The 24,082-nt window shown below is 43.8% G+C and overlaps 1 protein-coding gene across 2 annotated transcripts in view; it reads right to left on the bottom strand.

Annotated features, from left to right (window-relative positions):
- CTNNA3 (catenin alpha 3) overlaps positions 1-24,082 on the bottom strand; it is a 413,367-nt gene that overhangs the window by 94,187 nt on the left and 295,098 nt on the right. For both annotated transcript variants that reach the window (XM_033066154.1, XM_033066155.2), the window contains exon 12: positions 7,797-7,997. In XM_033066154.1, the coding sequence (XP_032922045.1) occupies positions 7,797-7,997 (201 nt within the window). The remainder of the gene's footprint in view (positions 1-7,796; positions 7,998-24,082) is intronic.

Here is a 24,082-nt window from a genome sequence, read left to right as displayed (position 1 = left end):
GAATGCTGCCAGAAAGGAATCTTCAACAGCGTGGAGTTAGATGTATGTAGCAGGAAATATGACTGGAGGGAGGCAGAGCAATCACAATTTTATGATTATGATAGCCATGTCACAAAATTATGAATTTTACTATAAAACACAAAAATGTATGACATGCAAAAATGAAAACTGTGAAAGGTGTTTTTAAAAAATTCTGGTTAGGAAAATATCTCTGTGAAGAATTTGAGAGAGCCACAGTTGAAGAACAAAAAGATATTCAAATTTTTCAGGTCTAAGAAAATCCTTCCTGAGACTGGATTTCTATTCACAACTTAAACCAAACAGTCCTCAGAAACTATGAAATAGGCAATGAACTCTTGAGCAGCGATGAATTATGGAATCAAGTTACTTGGTTCACAATCCTGCTTAGGAGGCAAATTATGTTCAGACATGCAAATGTTACAAAAGCAAATGGTCAGAAGAGTGGTAAATTCCAAAGTATTGCAAAGACTTTAGTCCACACTAGGAAAACCCAGCAGGTAGATCTGACCAGCTGGCTCCAGGACATGTTAGATGAAGCCAGAGCTGCTCATCAAGAACTAAAATGCTCCTACTGCAAAAAGCTTGTAAAAATAGACAAAAATTTCAGCTTCTGTAAGAAAGACGCCATCTCCAACAAATGACACTGGTCTAAAAGACAACAGGATGAAAGGACTCTTTGAATGTGGAATGGCAAAGGAAATAAATAATCAACTGGTGCCTGAGACACAGCAAGTTAACCATGGACAAGTGCAACAGACACAGCACGCTGTAACTCTCAAAAAATGCAAAGTAACAATAGCATCAGGGTTTGTAGGTGCAAGACTGCAAGATAACCATTGTGACAACAGTAATGAGATAAAACAGTGTCCCAAAGGCTCTGGAAAACACATTCCAAATAACTGGAAAGGTTACAGAGCTGGAAGTGAATGAAATATCCCTTACATTACAGAGGTCAAGGCACTTAAGAGCTTGTGCAATGAAGGTAATGGTTTTGATATGGGCATAGAGATAACCTTGTGCAAGTTCGAGAGTTTGCTTCAGTTAAAGATTCACAGTAAGAAGAACAGCAGGAGTTCCCTAGTCTTATTCTTAGAAGGACTGGCATTAATGAAGGGACTCTACTGAACCAGACCAGTCTCATGGTCCTCAAGATCTAAAAGGGAGAGATGTACTAAAAGAAATACATTAAAGTTAGACAGACATTGGAAAGTCACAAGTCACTTCCTAATGTAGCTCCAAGTGAGGGAAAACTCATCCCAAAATGTCACATACAATGACTACAGAAGGGCACAATTCAACAAATCAACCAACCAACACCCAGACCACAAAATATTGGAGAGAGAGGAAGAAAAGTCACTACTGCCCACTAGTGTACTGCTGTGGAAGATACAATTTCTCCAAAGTCATCTTCCTCTGGCCCTTCGAATTTGCTGTAATAGATAAGATATCCTAGATACCAAGGCTGAGCCAGATGCCTTAGGAATTTGGTCACTCTCCTAACACTTTGGAAGATAATTGGTTAGAAATTAGGATGTTCAATTGGTCAGTTTCTGTTCTTTGTATAAACTTCTATTGGTTGTAGTTGGATCCTTCCTGAACCTATAAATATAGGTGTCTGCCCTTTGTTCGGAGAGAATCCTGCCTGACCCCCTTTCGCATGAAATAAACTCGTGTGGAAATCGTCAAGCATGGCCTCCGGTCTTTCTCAGCTGATGAAATATGGGTTTCTGAGAGATAGCTACATGTTAGCACTCTCCGGTCCTGGTAAATACCAAGAGGGACCGAAAAAGCGAGAAACCCCTATGTACTGCCATCCTCACTTGCCCTATAAGGCATGTGGAAATTGCAGAAGCAAAGACAACACTAGTGTTGAGTGATATTCTGACTTCAGGGAAGGCTTCCTCAAGTGTCCTCTGCTCCAAAATCAGACTGCAGGTAAACCAGGCTTCACCAAATTGGTAGATTCATTACCATGGGAGCAAGATTTAGAATTCACCCAACATTCTCACTTTTCCAGTTCTTCCACCAGTGTCACTCAAGCCAAGTGTCATCTCCCTCCCTCTCCCCATGTAACTTCGATAGAACAAGACCACATGTGCCAAATTCATGGTAGGTAACAGAAAGCTATTTACAATCCTAATCCAGGAAAATTACCTAACAACCAAAAAAGCATCAAAACTCAACTGAATGCCACAAAAAGAAAGTTACTAACTGCAGAAACACACATTTATTTTATAAGAATGCTACATTTTAAATGCTGCTCCGAGTAGGATTTCTCTTGAGAAGGAGGAAAGTTCTTTGAGACTCTGAGTGTGTTCAAGGACTGCCCTGAAGACCGCTGCGCTGGGCACTTTGCAGCTGTCCCTGAGCATGGCCTGGAGGAGCAGTGCACTGAAGAGCAGCTTCTCCTCAGTGCTTTAAATGATCCCCAAGTGCAACAGCATTTTAAAGAAGCAGATGTGTAGTTAAAGGCACCTTAACACCCACACAGTGCCTATAATCAACATGGGCACTACACTTTTATTAACACTGAAGCAAAGGTATTTTTGAGCTAGAGGAAAGGAAGAAAAGACTGGTAAAAAGAAATTACAATGTTCAGGGTCATTTTAGATTACCTGGAACACAAAAAATCTTGGTATCTCCCCCTCTTTTTCAGAACATCCTTACATTGGAAGCAAAATCCAGTTTTTAAAGCCAACATTTTTAACAGAATTTCACAGAAGAATCAGGAAAGAATCCTATAAAAAAAAAAAGCCTCACTGCAGACTCCACAAAATGGAAGTTTATTGACTCTGTACTGGAGTAACAGCCACAAGAATGAATGAACTTAAGTTATAGTCTTGCAGTCATCATGTAACTCATAAAAAAAGCATATTTAAGGCTAAGTTATGCAAATACCCTCAGTGTTTTTCTTGCCCCATTTTTTTTTTACTTTTAGCTCTTACAATAATTCTGAACAGTTTCTTACAACCTGTTGCTTGTCTGGGTTGCACACCAATTTTACATGTTCACCAATTCCATAAGCTTGTCTGCTCAAGCCTCTCTTCTTCAAGTATGTTGGGGATTTTCTTTTTTTAATGTATTTTGACATGCCAAGAGTCAATCTTCTTCTTCAGCATTCTTTGGGTTTCATAAGCAAGGGTAAAAGTCACTGAACAGACTTGAACAGCAAGTATTCTTTAGATCTCATTCAGACAGGGATGAACAACTGGTGAAAAATACTTTTTCATTAAAAACTTGTCTTTCTAAATTAATAAAAACTTACTATTTTCTGTGTGCCCCACACAATGAGTAAGTTTCATTCACCTCATCTTACCACCCCTAAATAAATAGTCTGGAATAAAGTTGGTCATATTGCTATCTTTTGTTCTACAACAAAAGGTAAGGATCTTCAACAGCCTATTCGCCCCTCTAAGGATCTTATCTGAGGATCCATCTTAGGAAAAGCCAGTGAAGTCCCTGGAGGGGTTCCTCTCTCCCCAAGCTGGCTCACATGAATTTGCTAAAAGATGACAAAGTAAGTTCTGAGGGTCAGTGCAGACAGCAGAAAACAGACAAACCGCTCTTGCATTTCCTCTCTGGAGGGTGCCTTTTGGGGGAAAAGAATCACATTTGTGAAGAACAGACAATCCCTCCTGCAGAAGACTCAAGGCAGGGGACAAAGGGAACTGACAGTCATTTCACATAAGCTGCTGTGACAAACATGTAAACTGGAATTGAAAAAGGCAAGTGAAGCAGCCAGGAAAACACAAGCCATTAGTTTGTGCACATAGGCTTGCAAGAAATGGAAAAGCCCAAGATGGAAGGAGGCTTGTATCATGAAAACATCTCTGTCTTTTTATGGCTAAGATAAATCACCTTTTCCCGGAGGAAAGCAATGCAGTAGATTTAACCCACCCTGGAGAATCAATTAATAGAGTACTGTACAGGAAAGCTCTGTTTCAGGTGTAGTAGATCAGTGTTAATATAGGGCTGTACAAGTGCCCACACTGAAAGGGCTATGAAGAGAAAGGGGAGACTGGAAGATGACCAAAGCAGCAATCTTGGGACTAGGAAATAAATAAATAAATGCATTAGCGTAAATTAATAAATTCATTCATATTGGTACAAAATATCATGTTAAAATATGCTGCCCAAAAAGTAACTGAAGCCTGGGAAAGTTTTGAAGAAAATCACTGAACTCAAACCTAAGCAATCCAGAAGAGGTCTAGAAGATTGAAGTCTTTGGCCCACTGCAGACTTGAGGCAGTTAAAATACTTCCCATCTTTGTCTCCACCCTTTTCCTTGTTTTTTTTACAAGATCTGTAGACATCTGAGTATCTAGAGAATTTATATATGTATTTACACATATATGTATATCATTATACTTTGACATTAAAGCAGAACTGCAGGCCAAATTTACAATACAGACTTTTTCCTCTATCAACAGATATATGCCATAATATAAATTGCTGACTTAAATTTATCTGCTGCAGACTATGGCAGGCAATAAAATAACAGAGGAGACTGGTATTTAAAATACAGAACAAGATCACCCATCCAGTTCTGAAGTAGAAATACCTTAGAGTTTTATAAACAGAGTTCCTAAAGGATTCATTTTGCTTTCATACAACAGTTACACAAACCCTACCAAAATACGACTATCCGCACACTTCAATCTACCAAACAGTGCAAGACATTAGGAACACCAGAGGCACCAGTAGTAAAGTTTTCACAGCCTTACCCATATCACAACAGCCTCAAGCTCAACTTCTTTATCCCTGTACAGTCAAAGAGGTGCTGCTGGGTACACACACTGCCTCCCCAGAGCACCCCCCAGGGTTGAACACTTTTCTCCAGGACCCCCAGGGCTTCACATACACCTTGAGCCAGGATGCTCAAGGCTGACTAGCAGCCATGTGCACTGGGGCATTGGCCAGAATGCTGTGCCACTTGTTCCTACCCACCCCACACAGGCTGTTCCCACAGAAACCAGGGAGCAGGGGGCCAGAGAAGGGCACAGTGCCACTGTGGTGTACAACAGGGGAACGGCAAGCACTGCAATCACTCCCTCACAGCAGGGGCTGGGGAGCATCCCTGCACCCCCAAGGACTGGACAGCAGCAGGAACTCTGCACAGGCCCCGGCAGTGCAACTACAGAGCCACAGAGCCATTCTGGCCCAAAAAGATCAGGATATCAAGTGCCTCTGTGACTACATCCAACATGAGACCATGTATTCTCTCTTCCCACACTCCTGTGCTTCATGATGTCCTAGACAGAGCCTGTGGACAGCAGCCTCCTCTACTGGGTGACCCTGGCATGTACCCAATGCAGTGACCTGCACATAGCAGCGTTTTTGGTAACACATTGGGTATAAGCACATAACCACTATGTCCTAATGCACATCATGCACACACAGACGGCACATCAAGGCTGCAAAGACAACATCAGTTCTGGTATTATTTAACTTCTAGCAGCTCAACTCCACACCACAGACGGGGCTTTTACAGAGCCTCATTGTCAGTCTTCTTGGGGTTTTCCTCCTTGTTCAGGGAAAGGGAAGGGGTAAAACAGAGGAACAGGATAAATAAGCCTGAGAAAGCAGACATTCCATTGTATGGTGCTGTAGAGATGCACTTGGCTGCCAACAGCTCCTACATGCACCAGACTAGATCTGAGCTAAGAAATTAAAACTCCAGCTTTTAATACTCATTTTGTGGCAATATTAAGATACTACTTGTTGAATAGCTGACTTTATCTTAAATGTTTAATGTCTTCCAGCTCAAGAGACAGATTTAGTCATCTTCTGCTCTTTCCTTGCATACTGCAATGCAGAGAATTAAACATCTTTCTTTTCTTAAAAAATACCTCATAATATATTCTACAATTTAACCTTGATCCTTGTTTTGACAAACAATAAATATATCTGCTCCTCTTTATGCACGTTTTCTCCCTTCTCTTACCTCCAATTTGCATTCTTTCTTCTCCCATTCACTCTTCCATTTTTGTTTTTGGTTCTCTGTTATTTCCACGTATGCTCCTTGTCTGTAATTTTGTTTTCACTAATTCTATACTCTGCCTACAATAATTTCTCATCAGTAACACCCTCCCTCTTCCTTAGGAATAAAGGATGCCCTGCAGTGGCAGAGGTTATTTGTGAAAGTTAACTGAGGAGGTTATGGCAGCATACATACAGAGTTCTCTCCTGGTGAAGTGTCCCCTCGCCATCCCCTGGACCTGAAAGACCCAGCTGGGATAGAAAGTCTCAGGTTACACCTGTGGGTTGCAACCCACCTGCATTTCACCTGTATGCTGAAAAAGTTAAATAAAAGCAAGCAGCCCTCTCACAGTTCAGTATCTGTTCATTGCAGATCATATAAATACAGGTGGAAATGAGAAGTACATGTGTCATTTTTCCACTCCTATTGAACAACATAAAGACAGTGAATTCTTTGAAGTACTGCAAAGTCATTTGAGATGTGACCATGCTTGATGTCCCTTGAAACAAGCAAACATTCCAACCACTACCAGTTTTATGCCTCTGCCTTCTGCAGACAGACAGGTTTAGGTATACATTATATACATTACTGTCAAAGCACAGCAAGAGAATAGAAATCCATGTCAACTCCTAATGTCTTTAAACACTATCAGTTTCAAGAAAAACAGGCTCAGCTTTTACATCAGATTCAAAATTATGATTGTCTCTGCTGCTTCCCTCTCAGTATTTGTCACAGTACGTCCAGAAATCATAAAGAAAGGAGTGCAATGGTGAAAATTTTTCAATTTTCTCATCAAACTATCAAACAACAAGATAAAACCAAGCAGGTCTACCAAATCTCTTCCCAGTGTTCTCTTTTGCCACTTCAGTGCAATGTCAATTTACTCCTGTTTACATGAGGACAGTTCTGCCCTGGACATATTTGAACTTTTTAAGAAAGAGCTCAAACAAAATTCCTGTCTTTTCTTGTGGTAAAATAAAGCAAATGTCAGTTAAATGTAAGGTACCAGACATTTGTTTAGACTGACACAGCCAGGAATTAGACTTCTGAGTTCAGGAAGCCAAATCCTACATTCCAGGGATGTACAAACTTGCCAGAAAATCTCTTGGGAGCAGTTCAACTGCCCCAACTATTAGACTTGCAACCATTTAGAACACGGCAGTACCGGGAACTCCACAGACTTTTTTTTTTTTTAATGAAGTATACATTACGAAAAGCCAGAGATTCAGTTATGGCAAACACAGGAACCATTTATAGAATAGTGCAGTTACACCCCCTGTGGCCAGTACAGGCATTTTCCAATATAGGCTGCCCTCTTTTTTAATATTATGAAAATATACAGGAGACTGCTGAACATTTCAGAAAGTTTTACATTTGTTTTGCAAAACTGAAGACTTTTGGGACATCTGATTACTGCTTAACAGTCTTTAAAGTGGAAGTACACACAAGTCATGGACCTGCTTCTGTGAGTTTGCCTTTCATCTGCTCAGAGCAGGCATGGTGAGGCCAGTGCAACTAATGGGAAGCTGCTCCTTCGTTAGTTGCAAGTCTCCAATCAATGCTACATGCATTAAAGACCCCAGTAAGAGTCTCCTCTAACTCAAGTAACCTTACAGAGCTCATGTAACTCAAAGAAAATTACAAAACTTACTTTTGAATGGTCTGGTCTCATCCTAACTCAAGAGTTTGCTAAAAGGAGAGGAGAGCCCTGTGAGGGATTCCTCCATCAGTGAGCCACAGGATTCACCACAAGGGCAGTGTGTGAAGGAGGGGTGGGAGAAGCCCTCAGCCTTACCAGCTCTGGTGAGGTGCTGCACGTGCCCCATGACGCTGTCAGTGTACGCTCCCGGCTCGTAGCTGTCCATCTCCCCCGCCACGATGTGTGCCAGTCTGGCGGCGCGGCCACGCACAGCGCCAGCAGCACGCTCCAGGCCCTCGGAGTCCTGCTCCCGCAGCGCCACAATGCAGCGGTTCACGTCCTCCAGGATGTGGTTCTCTGCAAGCACAAGGGCACTGCTGTGACACCAGCCCTTAGGTACTCACATACCAGCACAGCTGGGCTGCACAACTTACTGGGGCAAACCCACACCCAACTGCCTCCAAGTTCTCCTAACAATTTACTCATTGCTACAATTCAAAGGCACTGCAATGCTCTCCTATAGGCAAGAGCAACAATACAGTGCCCAGTCAGAAAGTGTTATAAAAATGGGAAAACCACAAAACCTTACAAACAATGTAACTATTTGCAAAATAAAGAAAAAATTATCGAAGCTGATACTTACTGTTGACATCTTCTTCAGCCGCTGTGACATTTTCCATAATGAGATCAGTCCCCAATGACAAAGAACTGCCCAATAACCAAACTAACCCCTTTTACATAGATGCCTTAGTATGCTCATGCTAAATTAAACTCTAAAGTAAACTATCATCCCCCCATCTTTTTAGATATGGATTTTTCAACTGGCAATAGTAAAGTTGTATTTGTGCTTACCAAACCATTCCTTGGTACTCAAATATGTAGAAATAGGGAAAAAAAAGCATCATCAAGAAGGACAAAGAAAGAAGAAAATACTGGTACTAAAGACTGGTCCTAAATCAAAGCATAACAAGCACGAAAAAGGATTCAAATCAAGCTAGAAGACAGTAATGTCAAGAACTACAGAGAAAACAGTTATGTGATATGTTACTATTTCCATCTATACAAGCAATACTGAAGGACATACTCTGGTTTTTTTTCAGGCAAACTAACGCAAATACCAAATTAAACAAGGTAATTACAGTAATTTCATGACTACAAGGCACACCCTTTTGACTAAAAATTTGCCCTGAACCTGGAAGTGCGCCTTATAGTCCGGTGCGCCGTATATAATGTACAAAGTTGCAAAATTTGCCAACCAGGAAATGTGAGCCGTGAACTGAGCTGCAAGGCGGGGTGGGACTGGGCGGCCGCGGCCGGCAGGAGCTGCGCAGGGTGGGCGGGACCAGGCAGCCCCGGGCCAGCAGCAGCCCCACATGGAGAGAGGAAGCATGTGGACCTGTGTCGCCGCAAGCAGTCCCGAGCTGCCCCGAGCCCGGCGGGGCCGATCCGAGCCTGCATGGCCCCAGTGGAGGGGGCGGGCGGGGTCGATCCGAGCTCACCCAGCCCTGGCAGGGGAAAAGCGGGGCAGATCTGAGTTCGCCCGGCCCCGGCAAGGGAAAGGCAGGACCGATCCGAGCTCGCCCGGCCTCGGCAGGGGGAAGGTGGGGACGATCCGAGCTCGCCCGGCCCCAGCGGAGGAGGAAAGGCAGGACCGATCTGAGGTCACCCGGTCCCAGCAGGGGAAAAGTGGGGCTGATCCGAGCCTGCATGGTCCCAGCGGAGGGGGCGGGCGGGGCTTGTCCGAGCTCGCCCGGCCCCGGCAGGGGAAAGGCAGGACCGATCCGAGCTCACCCGGTCCCAGCAGGGGAAAAGCGGGGCTGATCTGAGCCTGCACAGCCCCAGCGGAGGGGGCGGCAGGGCCGATCCAAGCCCGCCCAGCCCCGAGGCGCCCCGAGCCGCTCGCAGTCCCAAGCCGCTCCGAGCCGCCCCCGGTCCCAAGCCATGGTGGCCCTGAGCCACCCTGAACTGCAGCAATCCCGAGGTGTGTGCCACGGCTGCCCCGAGCCATGGCCGCCCCGAGCCCCGCCTTGCCAGCCGGGGGAGAGGGGGAGTGCAGGGCCCCGTGCACGTGCAGGGAGGACACCTGGGGCTGCATTTAAAGGCTACACCAATCTGTGAAAAATGTTTGCAAATTGAGCACCTGCCAGTAAACTCCACAATCACGGGATTCCGTTATTAATTAATTACAGTAATTTCACGAATACAAGCCACACTGTTTTGACCAAAATTTTGCTCCCATACCAGGAATGCAGCTAATATTCAGGTGCGGCCAATATGTGAATAATTTTCTGACATTTTCAACCCTGGGAGTGCAAACCAAGTCAGTGCAAACTGCAAAGTCGAGCTCCTGCCAGTAAAACCCTGCATTTACGCGGTTGTTACAAATTGATACTCTGTTGCACAGCAGGTGGAGCTGCTCTGTGCGGGCAGCACAGGGGGTGGGGAAGGCGGGGCAGCTCCCTCCTGCTGGCCCCACAGCTCGGGGGAAGCAGGGGCAGCTCTCTCCTGCTGGCCCCACGGCTCGGGGGAGGCAGGGACAGCTCTCTCCTGCTGGCCCCGCGGCTCGGAGGAAGCAGGGGCAGCTCTCTCCTGCTGGCCCCGCGGCTCGGAGGAAGCAGGGGCAGCTCTCTCCTGCTGGCCCCACGGCTCGGGGGAAGGCGGGCAGCTCTCTCCTGCTTGGCCCCGCGGCTCGGGGGGCTCCCGTCCCTGCGTGCCACCACCGCAGGAGCAGGTAGGCTCCATCCCCGGCTCCCATGGCCGCCGCAGGTGCCGGCAGGCTCTGTGCCCCCCCTGCCATCATGGGGCAGCGCCAGGCCGGGGTGACCGAGCCCAGCGGTGGCGGCGGCCGGCCCCGAGCATCCCCGCCGAGCGGCAGCGCCGAGCTGGGCCACCCAGTCCTGTCGGCAGCACCGAGCCCTCATGGCCTGAGCCGAGCCAGTAAACCCCGCCCTGCCGCGATTCTGTTACTATTTGGCAACTTTGTTTCACGCGGGTCCTCGCTGCGAACACAGAGCGGCTTATACTCGGGTGCGGCTTATTTATGGACAAAAAACGAAATGTTTGCCAACACCCGGCGATGAGGCTTATACTCAGTGCGGCTTGTATTCGTGAATTTACTGTACTTTGTTGCACACAGCACGGATCTTCGCTGCAAAAAAAAAGTGCGCCTTATAGTCCAGTGCGCCTTATGGTCGTGAAATTACTGTACAAATTACAATGGTAATAACATAATATAGGCTTTTAAATTATAATACATTTACTGCTTTACATCTTAAATACTTCCTAAAAACTTCCTTATTAGTGCTGGTATTGAATTTCCTTTCCTACACAGATCTACAATCTGCTCAGTCTCTCAAGAGAATGTACTACAAGAGCATTAGAGGTGCACTTTTTGAAGGCAATAGCTCTGCTCTGTCTGCAGAAGGTACCAGTGAAGCCTCCTTTGCACTAAGCCATGAATTAATTCAGAGCTTACAGGTTTCTTGTTAATTCACATGACTGCCATTCAGTACATGACTATTAAATTATGTTTTATGTTATCCCATAAATTAGACAATCACAGTAACTTGGACAGATAAAACACACCATTAGGTAATCCTAAACTGCTAACTGGGTCTGGCACAACTATCTTGGGAATCTGCCTATGCAAAAACCTACAAATTCATTTACGAAATGGCTGCATCACAGAATGTCTCTGCAAACATAAAATGTCCTTATCCTTTTCAGATCCATGCCACCACCTCCATGGTGTACAGAAGGAATTTAGCAATGCTGACTTCTGCATGTCGGGTAGCTGCACCCATGGACCAACAGCTCCAGGCAAACAGGACACTCAGAGCACTGGCAGCTACCTCAGTTCCTGCAAAGACAACACAACCAGCTGGAAGGAAGGGCCCAAATGAGCACAAAGATGTTCCAGGCTCTAACCTGTGCCATACAGTTTCTCTCTTACCTTTCCTTTTCCAGGCACCTCTTCCTGTGTGCTTCCACAGGGGGAGGCTTCCAAACAAACCAGTCTGTCAAAGTGTACAACCATGGAGAGAGGTCTGACATGCACAGAATGCAGGAGAAACTACTAAAAAACCCACTTCTGCTGCCATGGCTATGCCCAAAATGAAACAGTATGGGCCACTACTGTATTAGTTTTAGTACTGTCCATGTTTTAGAGGCGATGACAGAATGGACAGCAGCACCACCACTTCAAGGGCCTTGCTGTGAAGAATACATTGCTTTCTACTGTCCAGCAAACACAGCCATTAAAGGGATTCATCCTGTGTAAACAGAAAGGCAGGGCTCTTCTGAGACCTACCAAGCAAAATCTCCATAATGGAAAAACACGGTTACCGGTTATTCCACATGATATGAATCTCAGGGGCATTAAAAAAATAAGACTGCACGTGGTCTCAGGGACATACTGTATGAACAGAAGACACAGTGGAAAGCTTCCAGTTTCCCAGTCTTTCTAAGGGATGTCACAAACAACACTCATGGAACAGCACACTTAAGAGCAGATGCTCAACAGAAATGCAACTAGACCTGTATGTTGTAAGCCTGGGATTACCATCAGCAGCTTCCTTCCAAACTGGCAAGAGTACCTCTATGCCATTTTAGAATTGGATATAAATTAGACAAATGTATCCTCTCAGACACTGTGTTTCAAAGACCACAAAGAAGGACACAGATTTTATTAATTTTGTATTGGCCATCCACCTGATACTAGAAAAGCAGTGCAACAGCTTTTCTTGCTCCATCTGTCCATGGACACATGTCAGAAGTCACAGGGAACCTGCCCAATGCCATCCATCTGTGTATCACACACTCTCAAGCCCTTGGCAGCACAGCACCATGTGCAATCTGCACACCCAAAAATCCCAAGTGAGTTTGTCCCCAGCACGGGCACTGCCCAGCACCACATGCTGAATGACCACAGCCAACAGGTAGCCTCTCACAATGCTCTGAACTCTTTCCAGATGACTACTTCACAATCAATAAACTTGCTAAACTTCATTTTCCCAAGGCACAATTTGCCTTAGGAGATCTAATAGAAAAGCAAAGAAACAGCACTGATCACAGTCCAGCTGAGATTGTTTTAACCTCTATCTTTCTTACAGATACTTCCTCCTCTTCTACCAAATGCATTAGGTCAGCTTTTGATTTTTCGCCAAGTGCCTTACTTTCAAAAGCAGCAAGGGAAGATGAGAGTGATGGACCATCTCTTTGTCATGAGACAATGTCTAGCAGAAGTTAATTGTAACAGTGGATTGATAGATGTTTAAGGATGTCAGATTGCCATGGTTGCCACAGCAATTACCATGAGCAGTGCACTGCACCTTCTGATTTCCCTCTGGGATTTTGGGGTTAGTCAAAAATGGCCAAAAATCATATCTCAGCTGAGCTAGTCAATGGCTAATAAAGCTGTCTGACAAAGCCATGACTCAGACTGTCTCTGGGACAAAATCAATAGCTCTTCCTCTGCATGTCATCTAAGAAAAAGACAGGTGATGCCCTTCCACTCCACTTGGCACTGATAAGGCCTCAGTTGAAGCACTTTAATTAAAGTTTCTGTGTTCAGCTGAAAAAAAAAATAAAATTGTGAACTAAATGGAGACATTATGAAAACAGAAAAGAAAAATAATTACTAGAAATTTTAATAATTTAGTACATGAAGAAGCATTATAAAACTCAATTTGGTCTCCTGACGACAAGACAGAATAAAACAGCAAGCCCTAAATCATAAAATTAGGAATGCATGCAGTGATAGTCTAGCCAAAAACTGATTTCTATCTTTTCCCATCTGTTGGTATGCTAAAAAGGGAAACACAGAAACTTTGCACAAAAAGTCAGCTTCCTTTCAGAGAACTCCTATTCCACAGGCATGGTATCTTAGAGTGCTCATCAGGAAAGGATTCCAAGTTTTCCAATAATTGCAAGAGACATGCTCCCACCACATGCTCTTCATGCTTTGATGAACTCCAGAAAGATATCTGACATCAAATAAATGGTAAGAACATCCATACTTAAATTTGGCAAGTTTTAGTGTCAAAGTTAAGAGAATAAAGCAACCAAGGAGACAGTGCAAGTCCCAGTATACAACTCCCTGTTAGCACCTTTTTTGTATTCAGATAGAAAAAGCCCACACAAAACCACAAAAAAACTCAACATCAAACAAAAAAAAAAGCCCAACCCCAAGTTAATCCCCACCTTTTTGCTACATACTGATGTTCAGACAATGCTCAAGGCTGAATCTCCATCAGCAATCTTAGGAAATAAGATTTTCTTGGCACTTGCAGCTCCTTTAATAAAGTATCTATATTCTACAAGCAAGACAGTGCCTTAGTCACTACTAAGAAATAAAATCACTGGTAATCACTTTATGTCCAAAGTTCCTGGCAATTTCATGGGAAGAATTTTTAAATTAATAGAAAAGTACAGAAAAATAATTACTTAGAACAAGGAAAACACATATCCTTTCTTCTCTATTGTATTAACTAAGCATTCTTCATCTGCCAAATCTAAGAAACTAAATGATAATTTCTAATATTGTTTGTTGCTAATCCATCTGCCAACACTGTCACTCTGTCTCAGAACAAGGGTGGTACTGACAGGCAGGGTTTCCAATTACCTGGTATTTGGCCAAATGCATTCACACCTCCAAAATGCTCCAGTTTAGACACACAGAGCCATGACATAAGAAGCGCTGAAAGTGTCTACTGTCCAGCTTAGAAGGCAAGGAGTATCCAGAAAGCTGTGGCCTAAAGCTTCACCTCAGTTCCTGTAAATATTATGGAGCAAGACCTCAACGAAAACATTTCCAAGGCAAGGACAAGAAGATTATTAGGAGCCAGACACAGAACACATCCTGAGCAGCTCTGCAGATGACATAGTCAGGCAGTCTGCCCGGTTCATAGTCCAGAGGCAGGGCTGACACCCACACCAACCCTGACAAGCTGGACAAATGTACCAACAGGTAGCTGCTCTGCAGCAAAACAAAGGAAACTTGGGGCCTGATGTAAGGGAAAAAATAGTTCCTCCATTATGAGCATGGAGAAACATTTGAACACATCACCTGTTGTCTTGGTTTAGGGTAAATTTGGGGGGACACCTCCAAATGGGGTCCCTCCAGGAAGCATTCAGGTGGCTCCTTCCCCAACTGGTTCAGGAAAAGATTTTCTGGGAGACAAGTGGAAAAGAACTGTTTATTTAACAGGCAAAGCACTTCAGAGCACAAAAATGAACAATACTAAAAAGCAAAACCTCTCACCATTCAGAAGAGATGGCAAATTCAGAAGAGTCCCTCCCTTGGGTTACAGCCCAGCTCATTCAATCTGTTCTCAGTCCCTCCAGCCTGGGAAATGTCACAGCCCAGCCCAGGCCTGGTGGGCCACAGGTGTGAGTTCCCAGTGCTCCACTGGGTTTTCAGTCCAGAGCAGGTTCAAACACAGCCCAGGGAGCTTCTCTGCCTCAGCTAGCCAAAAATTAAGAGCAAAGGAGAGCTCTCTCCTGCTTTCACTGCAGACTGCACAGTCTGTGTGAGGGATGCAGGGAAGCAAATGTAGTCTCTGATAACAAACTCTGCACCTCTTCTTTCCCCCTTCACTCCTGGAACTAGTCTTAAAGCTGCAGAACTCAATATCCAACACCAACAGAACAGATAATTGGGGATACAAGATGTCAAGATTGTTGTGGATTAGGTCTTCAAAGAGGCAAGAGCAGTCCTTGGATGCTGTGAAGTTATTTATAGAGGCACGTCAGTCTCAAAGAGGCCCAAGTGTTAAAGTCTGTGCTAAAAAGCCTTCTGATATAGAGTTCTGAATAGAGGCAGAAACTGCAGCCTGGTACAGAGCACTGAGCAGAGGCTCCTGGTCCTTCTTCTATTCTTCTCTTCTTCCTCCTGTGGTGGTAGTGATGATGATGATGGTGGAGAAAGAAAGAGCCAGAGAGCTCTCACTCCAATACACAGATTTTTATTTACAGATTACCCAATGAGCTACAAACACAAACCTGAAGCATTTATTCTAAACCTATCACAATTCTATTCTGGGGTGACGTTATGGTGGCTTGTATCCCCAGTCGTGTCTTCTGTTTAAGCGAAAGTTTGTTTTGTCTACTTATCAGTTGGCTCCCCTCCCCCATCGTCTGTGCTTGGGAGGCTAGCTCTGCTGGCTCGGGCTGCTTGTTGGCTTGCTTGCTCGCTTTGCTTAGCTTGCTTAGCTTCGCTTGCTACCTTAGTTTTGCTAGTTTTTGCTAATTAGTTACTTTAGTTTAGGCAGTCCAATCTTTTTCCCTGGACTGTTTCTTTGTTCTTTCCTTTTTTCCCTTTCTGTATACCTTCTGAACCTGTTTGGACTGGACCTGGAACACCGAGGAATACCGTGAGTCTGCAATTTGAGATCTGCAGTCATTTCCAGTGCCGGAGACTGACTCTACCCACAGGAGAGATTTTTCTGAGTTTGTCACCCTCTCACATCGGTGAAAGAGTTTCTTTTGTCATCCGGGGTTGTTCATTTTCTTCTCTTGTGATGGGGAGTGTTTTGTTTGATTAATAAACAGGTTTTTTCCACTTTTTTTTTTTTCCTCTGAGGAGTGGTGGTGGGGGAGGAGTCTTGAGGGGTTTGTTGTTTTTTCTGGGGGCCCCTCCCAGAGGTTTTCCCTAATTTTGCCCTAAACTAGGACATATAGTACAAAAGTGCTGTTAATTCTTACACATAATTCACGCATACAGCGTATCTATTTACACAGATAGTTCTATCTTGTTCTACCTAAAAAATGTAAGCAATGTTCTTACTCTGTTTTCATTATGTCTAGAACTAAGTTTGTGAACTCTCACCAAAGTTTCCCCCTTACACTATGTTCTAGGCTTTTTACTTTAAGGCACTTAAAGCACAGCCTTACTTAAAACTAAGACTTCTCCTTCATATCTATGCAACTTAACATTTCTACTTACTTAAAACTAAAGCTTACACTCCTACTACATGTCTGTGTGGCTTAATGTACAGTAATTTCATGATTATAAGCCGCATTATTTTGACTAAAATTTTGCTCCCAAACCAGAAGTGTGGCTTACATTCAGGAGTGTCTTATATACGAACAAATTTTGGAAATTTCCCAACCCGGAAGTCCGAGCCAGCAGCAGCCCCCAGCCGAGGTGGAGCCCGCCCGGTCCCAGGCGGCAGCGGGACAGTGGCGGCGCAGCGGCAGCGCTGCCCGGAGCCGGGGGGCGCGGTGGTGGCACCAGCCAGGCATGCCCCCTCCCTCCTCCTGGCGGCACCGGCCGGGCAAGCCACTCTCCCTCCTCCCAGCGGCAATGCCCAGGGACACTCCTGTCCCTCTTCCTGGCAGCAGCAGCCAGGGACACCCCTGTCCCTCTTCCCGGCAGCAGCAGCCAGGGATGCCCCTGACCATCTTCCTGGCAGCAGCAGCCAGGGACGCCCCTGTCCCTCTTCCCAGCGGCACCGGCCGGGCACGCCGCTCCCCTGCCTCCCAGCAGCAGCGGCGAGCAGGGCTGGGGCTGCTCCCTGGCGGCCGCCCCGAGCAGGGCCAAGCCAGTAAACCCCGTGATCCTGGGATTCCGTTACTATTTGGCAACTTCGTGAAAGTTGCATGGGGATCCTTGCTGCGAACAAAAGTGCGGCTAATAATCCGATGCAGCTTATATATGGAGGAAAAGTGAAACGTTGCTGACATCCCGGAAGTGCGGCTTATAATCGGTGCAGCTTGCAATCGTGAAATTACTGTACTTTCATTTCTTTAAAGATTTTAGTTCAAAGCCTGTGTTCTGTTCTCTCTCTGAGGGACTCAGAGAGGCCTCTGTTTTTCACACTCCAACACAAAGTCACTTCGGCACACCTGTGAAGACCAGAAATTAATGGATGCAGACAAGTGGGTGCAAATCCTGCTGTTTCTAGGCGCTAGAGAAAATGAATTTATTATTCCCTTTGCAGCAAACTTTTCCAGCACTGTTTAACTATAACCTCCCTCAGAAAGGGGAATTGTGACACCAAGAAAGCTCAAGCACACACATGAGAAGCTTCCCGAGTTAACATATATGCCTCATTTAGTGGGACAGATCTTCCTGAAGGGACATGGCAACAAAATTTAACAGAGTGGTCCAGGAAACAGTAAGCTAACGTGAAAAAAAGGTAAAATCTGAGTTTCCAGTGTCACGGGACATAAGACAGAAATATGGTGTCTCTCTAACAGTGAGCTAGAGGCTGCAAGCAAAAAGCTGGAAGACAACAGAAGAAAAAGGATGGAAGATGACTGTGAGGAGAGACAAGAGGGAATAGCATAAAGGCACACCCCTAGGCAATATTCTTCAGGATCTGTCATTATCTGTGCAAGTCCCTACAGATTATTTTTCAGGAAAAAGAGACACAATCCTTTGTGTTTTTACAAACTTCAACCTGTAGTCTGAAACACTGACTTCGGTTCTGTTCCAGGAAAATACTAACTGAAGTGAGTATTTCTTCCAAATTTTACCTTAGGGTGAACAAAGCATTTACTGAGTTGGCAGCTTCTCCTTAAGGTTCATTTTAATTCATATATGCATGAATGAATCTAAAATGCCAGTATCTAAACTCATGAAAGCTAAAATAAAAAACATGAACAAGAAAACTCTCAGAAAATACCCAACAACAAAAACAACCAAATACACACAGTAAAACCAAACCCATCCAAAATTCTCTGCCATATCACCCCCAAGACAGAAAAAGTGGAAAAATATGTCTTAAATAAGTACCTACTAATTACAGAGTTGGCAGCCCAAAATTATCAGTTTAACTAGCTGATAAAGGTTTCAGATTACAGAAAATTTCTCTCCCTGCATGAATGAGAATCTTACAGTAATATTAATCCTTTGCAGAATTTAGTTTCTTTCCCTCATTCCTTTTAACATGATTACAATAAGACTTGGTTGAGTCTGAGATGCTAACTGCTTCTACTTCAATCAATGCCCTCTATTTTGTGGGCACAAAATTCACCTACAGACAGGTTTCTGAACTGTCAGCTTCCCCATTCAGCATCCAGATGTATTTCAGGACCCTGGGGAAATGAAGGAAGCACCAGTTTAGACTCTCAGCATCCTAGAGTATCTCTCCTCTCCAAAAGCTTGACACAAGCCAAGCTCAGAGAGCTCTGGAAACAGGGAAGTTCCCTGCAGCAGCACACAGGCCAACCTGGATCTAGGTAAGGACCTGGAGAGAGCACAGGCAGACAAGAAGCAGACCAGAAGCATGAACACTGCAATAGGACAGGGACAAAGGGAAGCCAGAAAAGGCAAACATGCCAACATATTCAGCTGGGCAGGGGTCACTTCTCCATCTCCAGACTTCAGCTGTCCCCTGGGCTGCAAGCCCAAGGAAACACTTCCCTCCAGAGACATGCAGGGCTGACATGTACTCACAAAGCTTCACCCCAGCCCTTTCAATTGGCCCAGTCCTCTCAACCCATTCTTGTGTCAGCTGAACAAATTCCTGATTTTAGGACACATACACATCAAAAGGTCTCCAAGGACCTGGGTCTCAGAGGTGCTCATTTCTGTTCTCTGGCTACAATCACCTAAGAATGCTTAGCTCAGTTTTATTCTAAACTTACAGAGAATGGTTCATACTTCCCCTCAACAATGTACAGAGGCATCATAGGGTTTTTTATGTATTAATACTCTGTAACATGCTGCTTACTCTGTAGGACCACAAGGCATAAACAAGGAATTAGAAATGGTAGCAGGACAGGAAAGAGGAGACAGTGGACAGTAAATAAAATACAGAATCCTTGTTTGATCCTTACAAATCACTGTAACAACAAAATGTGCTGCAATATGCCCTCCTGCTCTTTTTCAACTGCTAATGAATTCCAGAATGAACACCACAGATTTTCCTCAGACTAGCCACATATCAGCTCCAAACCTAGGTAACTGTAATGTTGATAACAATTCTCTCCTAGAAGTGCATTCTCTTCACCAAAGTAGCTAGAACCAAAACCAGAAAGTTTCTTCCAAAAGGGTAATTTACCTTCTTCACAAATTCATCAACTTCTTGAAGTACAATGGAATAAACTCCTTCAACCTTCATTTGACCACATTAACCCCTGATAACAACGACTAGAATGCCATTTGGCCAACATGAGGCAGCAAGCCTTCTTCTAGGAAAACTAGACCAGGAAACCTTTTTCTGTCTCATCTTCAACATGCAGTTCTTTACACTAGAATTCTCATGCTACACGTGCAACCTGGTCTAGCTGACAGCGTCCCTGCCCGAGGCAGGGGTCTGGAACTAGACGGGTTTCAAGGTCCCTTCCAGCCCAGAAGCATTCCATGATTCTATGATCTCCTAAATCTGCTCACAAACATGGGGACTGACAAATAGTTCCCATTTCCTCTTCCACAGCAAGTCCTACTTCAACTGCTTTATACACCCAGCTTGGCTGAATTGCTCCAAAAGGTAGCTGATACTATATTAGGTATAAATACTTTACTTAAAGTGCTTCCAGACAGATCCAAGAAGCCGTGAAGTAATCTGCATACATCCTCCTCCTCTGACAATGCTTTTTAGGTATTTAAATTTTAGTGAATGCAGAATACTAGAAAAACATTGCCACATAACCTTAATTCTGCATTAATGAGTTAATTAACTCTGGTTTTTCACTTTTTAAGTGGGAGGCTGGCAAATGAGCAGTAACAGTCAAAATGAAGCTGCTGAGGACTGGGGCAGGAGAGATGGGGTATCACTGCAAGGATAATGGGATTCACTGGAATAAAGAACTCTAAGAGGTTGCTCTTGGTGTGAATACAATACAGCCACAGCTGTGAACAGCAGGACAGACTAGACCTACATATCCCTTCTAACCAAAATGGTTTGAGGATTCTGTGACACAGAGGGAACTACAGTAAGAACTGCCAGCCAAAAAAGAGCACAGGTGTACCAGGCTCCCCAAATGACTGCAACACACCTCCTCCACAGCAGCAAGGCCTTTTACAGTCTGACATACAATTGTACAACATGTTTGCCACCGACTGGCAACCTTCACTTAGGCTTTTCTTTGGAGCTTGTTATCTTAGACATAATCATTACTTTTCACTCTTCATTTTAGCTACTGGATAATGGAGAATTATTTGCCTTACAAAATCCTGTCATATTTTCCATTAGTATGTGGCAGCCAGCTCAAAAAATACACAGGATAACCATTTTCTTTATACTCAGTCTGGGCTTGTTCACTTCCACCACACTGCACAGCCACAGCATTCATTATTCTCCTCAGAGCACTCCCTCACAAAAAATACAGGAGACAGTTTCCCTTTCTGTCACTTCTATAAACCTCAGGTAAAAATTCTGGGAGGTTTCTTCTTCCAGGAGATGAACTACAGAACGTGGGAGACTTTTCCTGGCAATTTGCTCCTTTATCTCTTCATTGTTAGTTTTGGAGCAGCCTGCTGGAACCATCTGTGGGAGAATTCTGAACTACAGGAGAGCATTCTCCTTCAGCATATAAGCAGAGGACTGTGCCACATAAAATTGCTCGACAAGCCTTTGCTTGGTCTTTTGTGCCTCACCTGCCTGCCCAGTTTCAATGCAGAGTTGCTTAAACACCCAATTAATTAAAGAAAAAAAAAAAAGGAAGTTGTATTCTCAGCGCTATGAAAGTTGAGATTCAATTTTCCATATAATTTGCTCTGCCAAAAGAGAAGAACTGAAGTCTGTACTTTTATTGCCCTAGGTGAAATATAAGCTGGCCCTAAAACAGGGCATAAATAAATTTGTTTTCTGCCCTTCTATGGCTGGGAAATGGAAAATTTACTGTTGCTTTCTAAATTCTGCATTCAGAATCCAAATCTAGCTAAAATACTGCCTAACTTCATGAAAATATCTCTTAAAAACCCAGCAAGGCCTTGATAAATCATGTATCTTTAAGTCTAAAATGGCAAAAGCAATGTTCTCTGAGTAAGGGATTATCAGAAAGAATTAGTTTATGCCAGGAATTACAGTGATACTTATCTCATTGGAAATGAGAAGCACTTGGAACAGGGAAATAAGTAGCCAGATTACAGGGAAATAGTTCATAGCACCTATCTTACAAATCAATGCATGGTTGATAACCTAGTTCATCATTTCAGGGCAGACAAACAACCTGGAACCTGCTCTTTCAAGTAAAGATTTTGTATCTCATCCTTGAAACAGTCACACATTCTGCACCACAGTCGCATTGCCACCTTAAACTCTTAATGTCATTGACCAAAGTCTTCCCTTACTATTTGGTTGTCCTTATTTTCATACCAGGTCTGGGGACCCTTGTGTATATGTCCAGTAGGCTTCATTACAAAAAACAAACAAATCTCAATTCCTGCAAAGCTGCACAAAACCATTCAAAGCTACTACCACAGCTGCAGCTGGAAAGCCATTACCAAGCAGCCTGTTAGGAAATAAACATACAAAAAATTAATCCAAATCTGCATCAAACCCATGCATTTTAGAGCATCCTTCAAAGGCTGCCAAAATCTCAGCTCAGCCAAATCCTATACAAAATAAATTCCAAAAGCATCAGCCTTCAAAACTTTCGAGGAAAACGCCAGTAGTTTGCAAAGCTTGTGATGAGAAATGAATCTTGCAGCTAACAAAGTCTCAGCAGCAACTGATTGAAATTCAGTAAGAACAGAGCAGGAATTCAGTATGAAATTTCAGTTTCTGAATGGAAATCTCAAGTCATCAAAATGCCAAGCCCACTGCTGAACTGCACTATCCAGCTCCTTAGTCCTGCCTACTTGCTCAATGACTTCACACATTCCATTGGCTCTTACTCTCTACAGCTCTCCAAAGCTTCACCGCTAAAATGTTCCCATAAGCTCACTAACAAGTGCAGAAAATCTTGATTTAGAACACATTAATTTCAAAGAGCAGGTTTTCATGGCACAGAATGGTTCCCAAAACGAGCCTGTGACACATGGTCAGATCCCACGGCCAACCAAGCAGTCTCTAAGAGCACAGCCAGTGCCTAACAAGTGTTACACTCTGTGAAAACGTTTGCCCTGAAATCTACACCAGGAGTGCTGCAAAAACAATTTGCATTTAAATCAGTCTATCAGGACTGTAAGCTACTTCTGAGGCAAGGATACAGGGTATGGCTATCCAAGGGAGAGAGGAGACAATGCAAAATTTTCAAACAAAAGAAAATGGATACCATGGCATCAACAAATTTCCAGGAAGAAGACATTCCTCTAAAGAAACTGAAAATGAGTCATTGAGCTATCCATTGTGACATGCAGCCTATCAAGGTCTATTTATCTTAGTAACAGAGTAAGAGAAATGGATTACCATGGGGGTAACTGTGGAGGTGGTTGGGAGGAATCAGGGCAATCAGAAAGGTGTGTGTAGTATTTCTGCTGGCAAACTGGTATAAACTACCATATAAGAGAGAACAGAGATGGGAATACCATATAATTAACAAGAGTCCAAGTAGCTCTGTAGCAGAGTATAAAGCTGTGTATCACAAACTGGAGGCAGCAGTGAAGAGTGAGATAAAAGCACTGCAGCTGGGAACTGTACCTTAGATTTCCAAAAGCCTTTCAACTGCTATTCCCGGAGAGCTCTGAGATGGCACGGGATAAATGACAGATTTACTGGTGCTACTTCTTACAGAAGACAAAACAAGGGGCAGGAACAAGCAGACAGTCTTCCCAACTCTGTAAGCCAGCATTTCCACAGGGATTGGCTTTGAAATAGTGTAATTCAATGCTTTCAAAAGTAATATACAAGGAGAGTATTGAAGCCATAGAGGAAGGAATTTTCTTGTCTTTTCTTATTCCAGGCAGTCAAAGCTGACAACAAAGAACTGAAGACAGTATCTCAGCACCAAGTGATCAGTGAATTAAGCAAACCAGTTCAATGTCAATGAACTCAAATGTGTAGCGATAAAAACCCCTACGCCTATACAAAATACTGACATATAAGTAGGTTACTATGGTGTAGCACAGAAATTTCTGAAGTCAATTAAGAAACCACAAGAAGCACACTAGCTCAACAGTAATTAAAGGCAAATAATGCTGTGATTTCCCAAAGAACACCTGATAACAAAGATATATCTAAGATGCTGCAAAGAGTTCTTGCCCTTTCTTCCATTTAAAAAAAAACCAACATTTTCGTAAGCAGCACAACTAAACCTCCTACTCCTCCACAAGATACATCCCTACATTGCTGAAATGACAACTACTACAATGTTATGGAAGAAAAAGAGTCTAAAAGAAAGAGCGGGGAAAGTAGAGGGTTGTCCCAGTGAGGGCAAAGCAGTATGATGGTTTTGGCAGGACTTCCAGGTGGGTCATTAACAGCTAAGAGTTGCACCAGCAAAAAAAATAAAAAGAACTTTACATGCTCAGTGACACACAGATCCAGCTCTTAGTTACGATAAAAAAGGGGGAAATTCAAGGCCATTTTCTTACAAGCCAGGTGAGAACA

Source organism: Catharus ustulatus, chromosome 8, assembly GCF_009819885.2.
Source record: "Catharus ustulatus isolate bCatUst1 chromosome 8, bCatUst1.pri.v2, whole genome shotgun sequence".
Classification (NCBI taxonomy): domain Eukaryota; kingdom Metazoa; phylum Chordata; class Aves; order Passeriformes; family Turdidae; genus Catharus; species Catharus ustulatus.
This window is presented reverse-complemented; position numbering and strand designations above follow the sequence as displayed.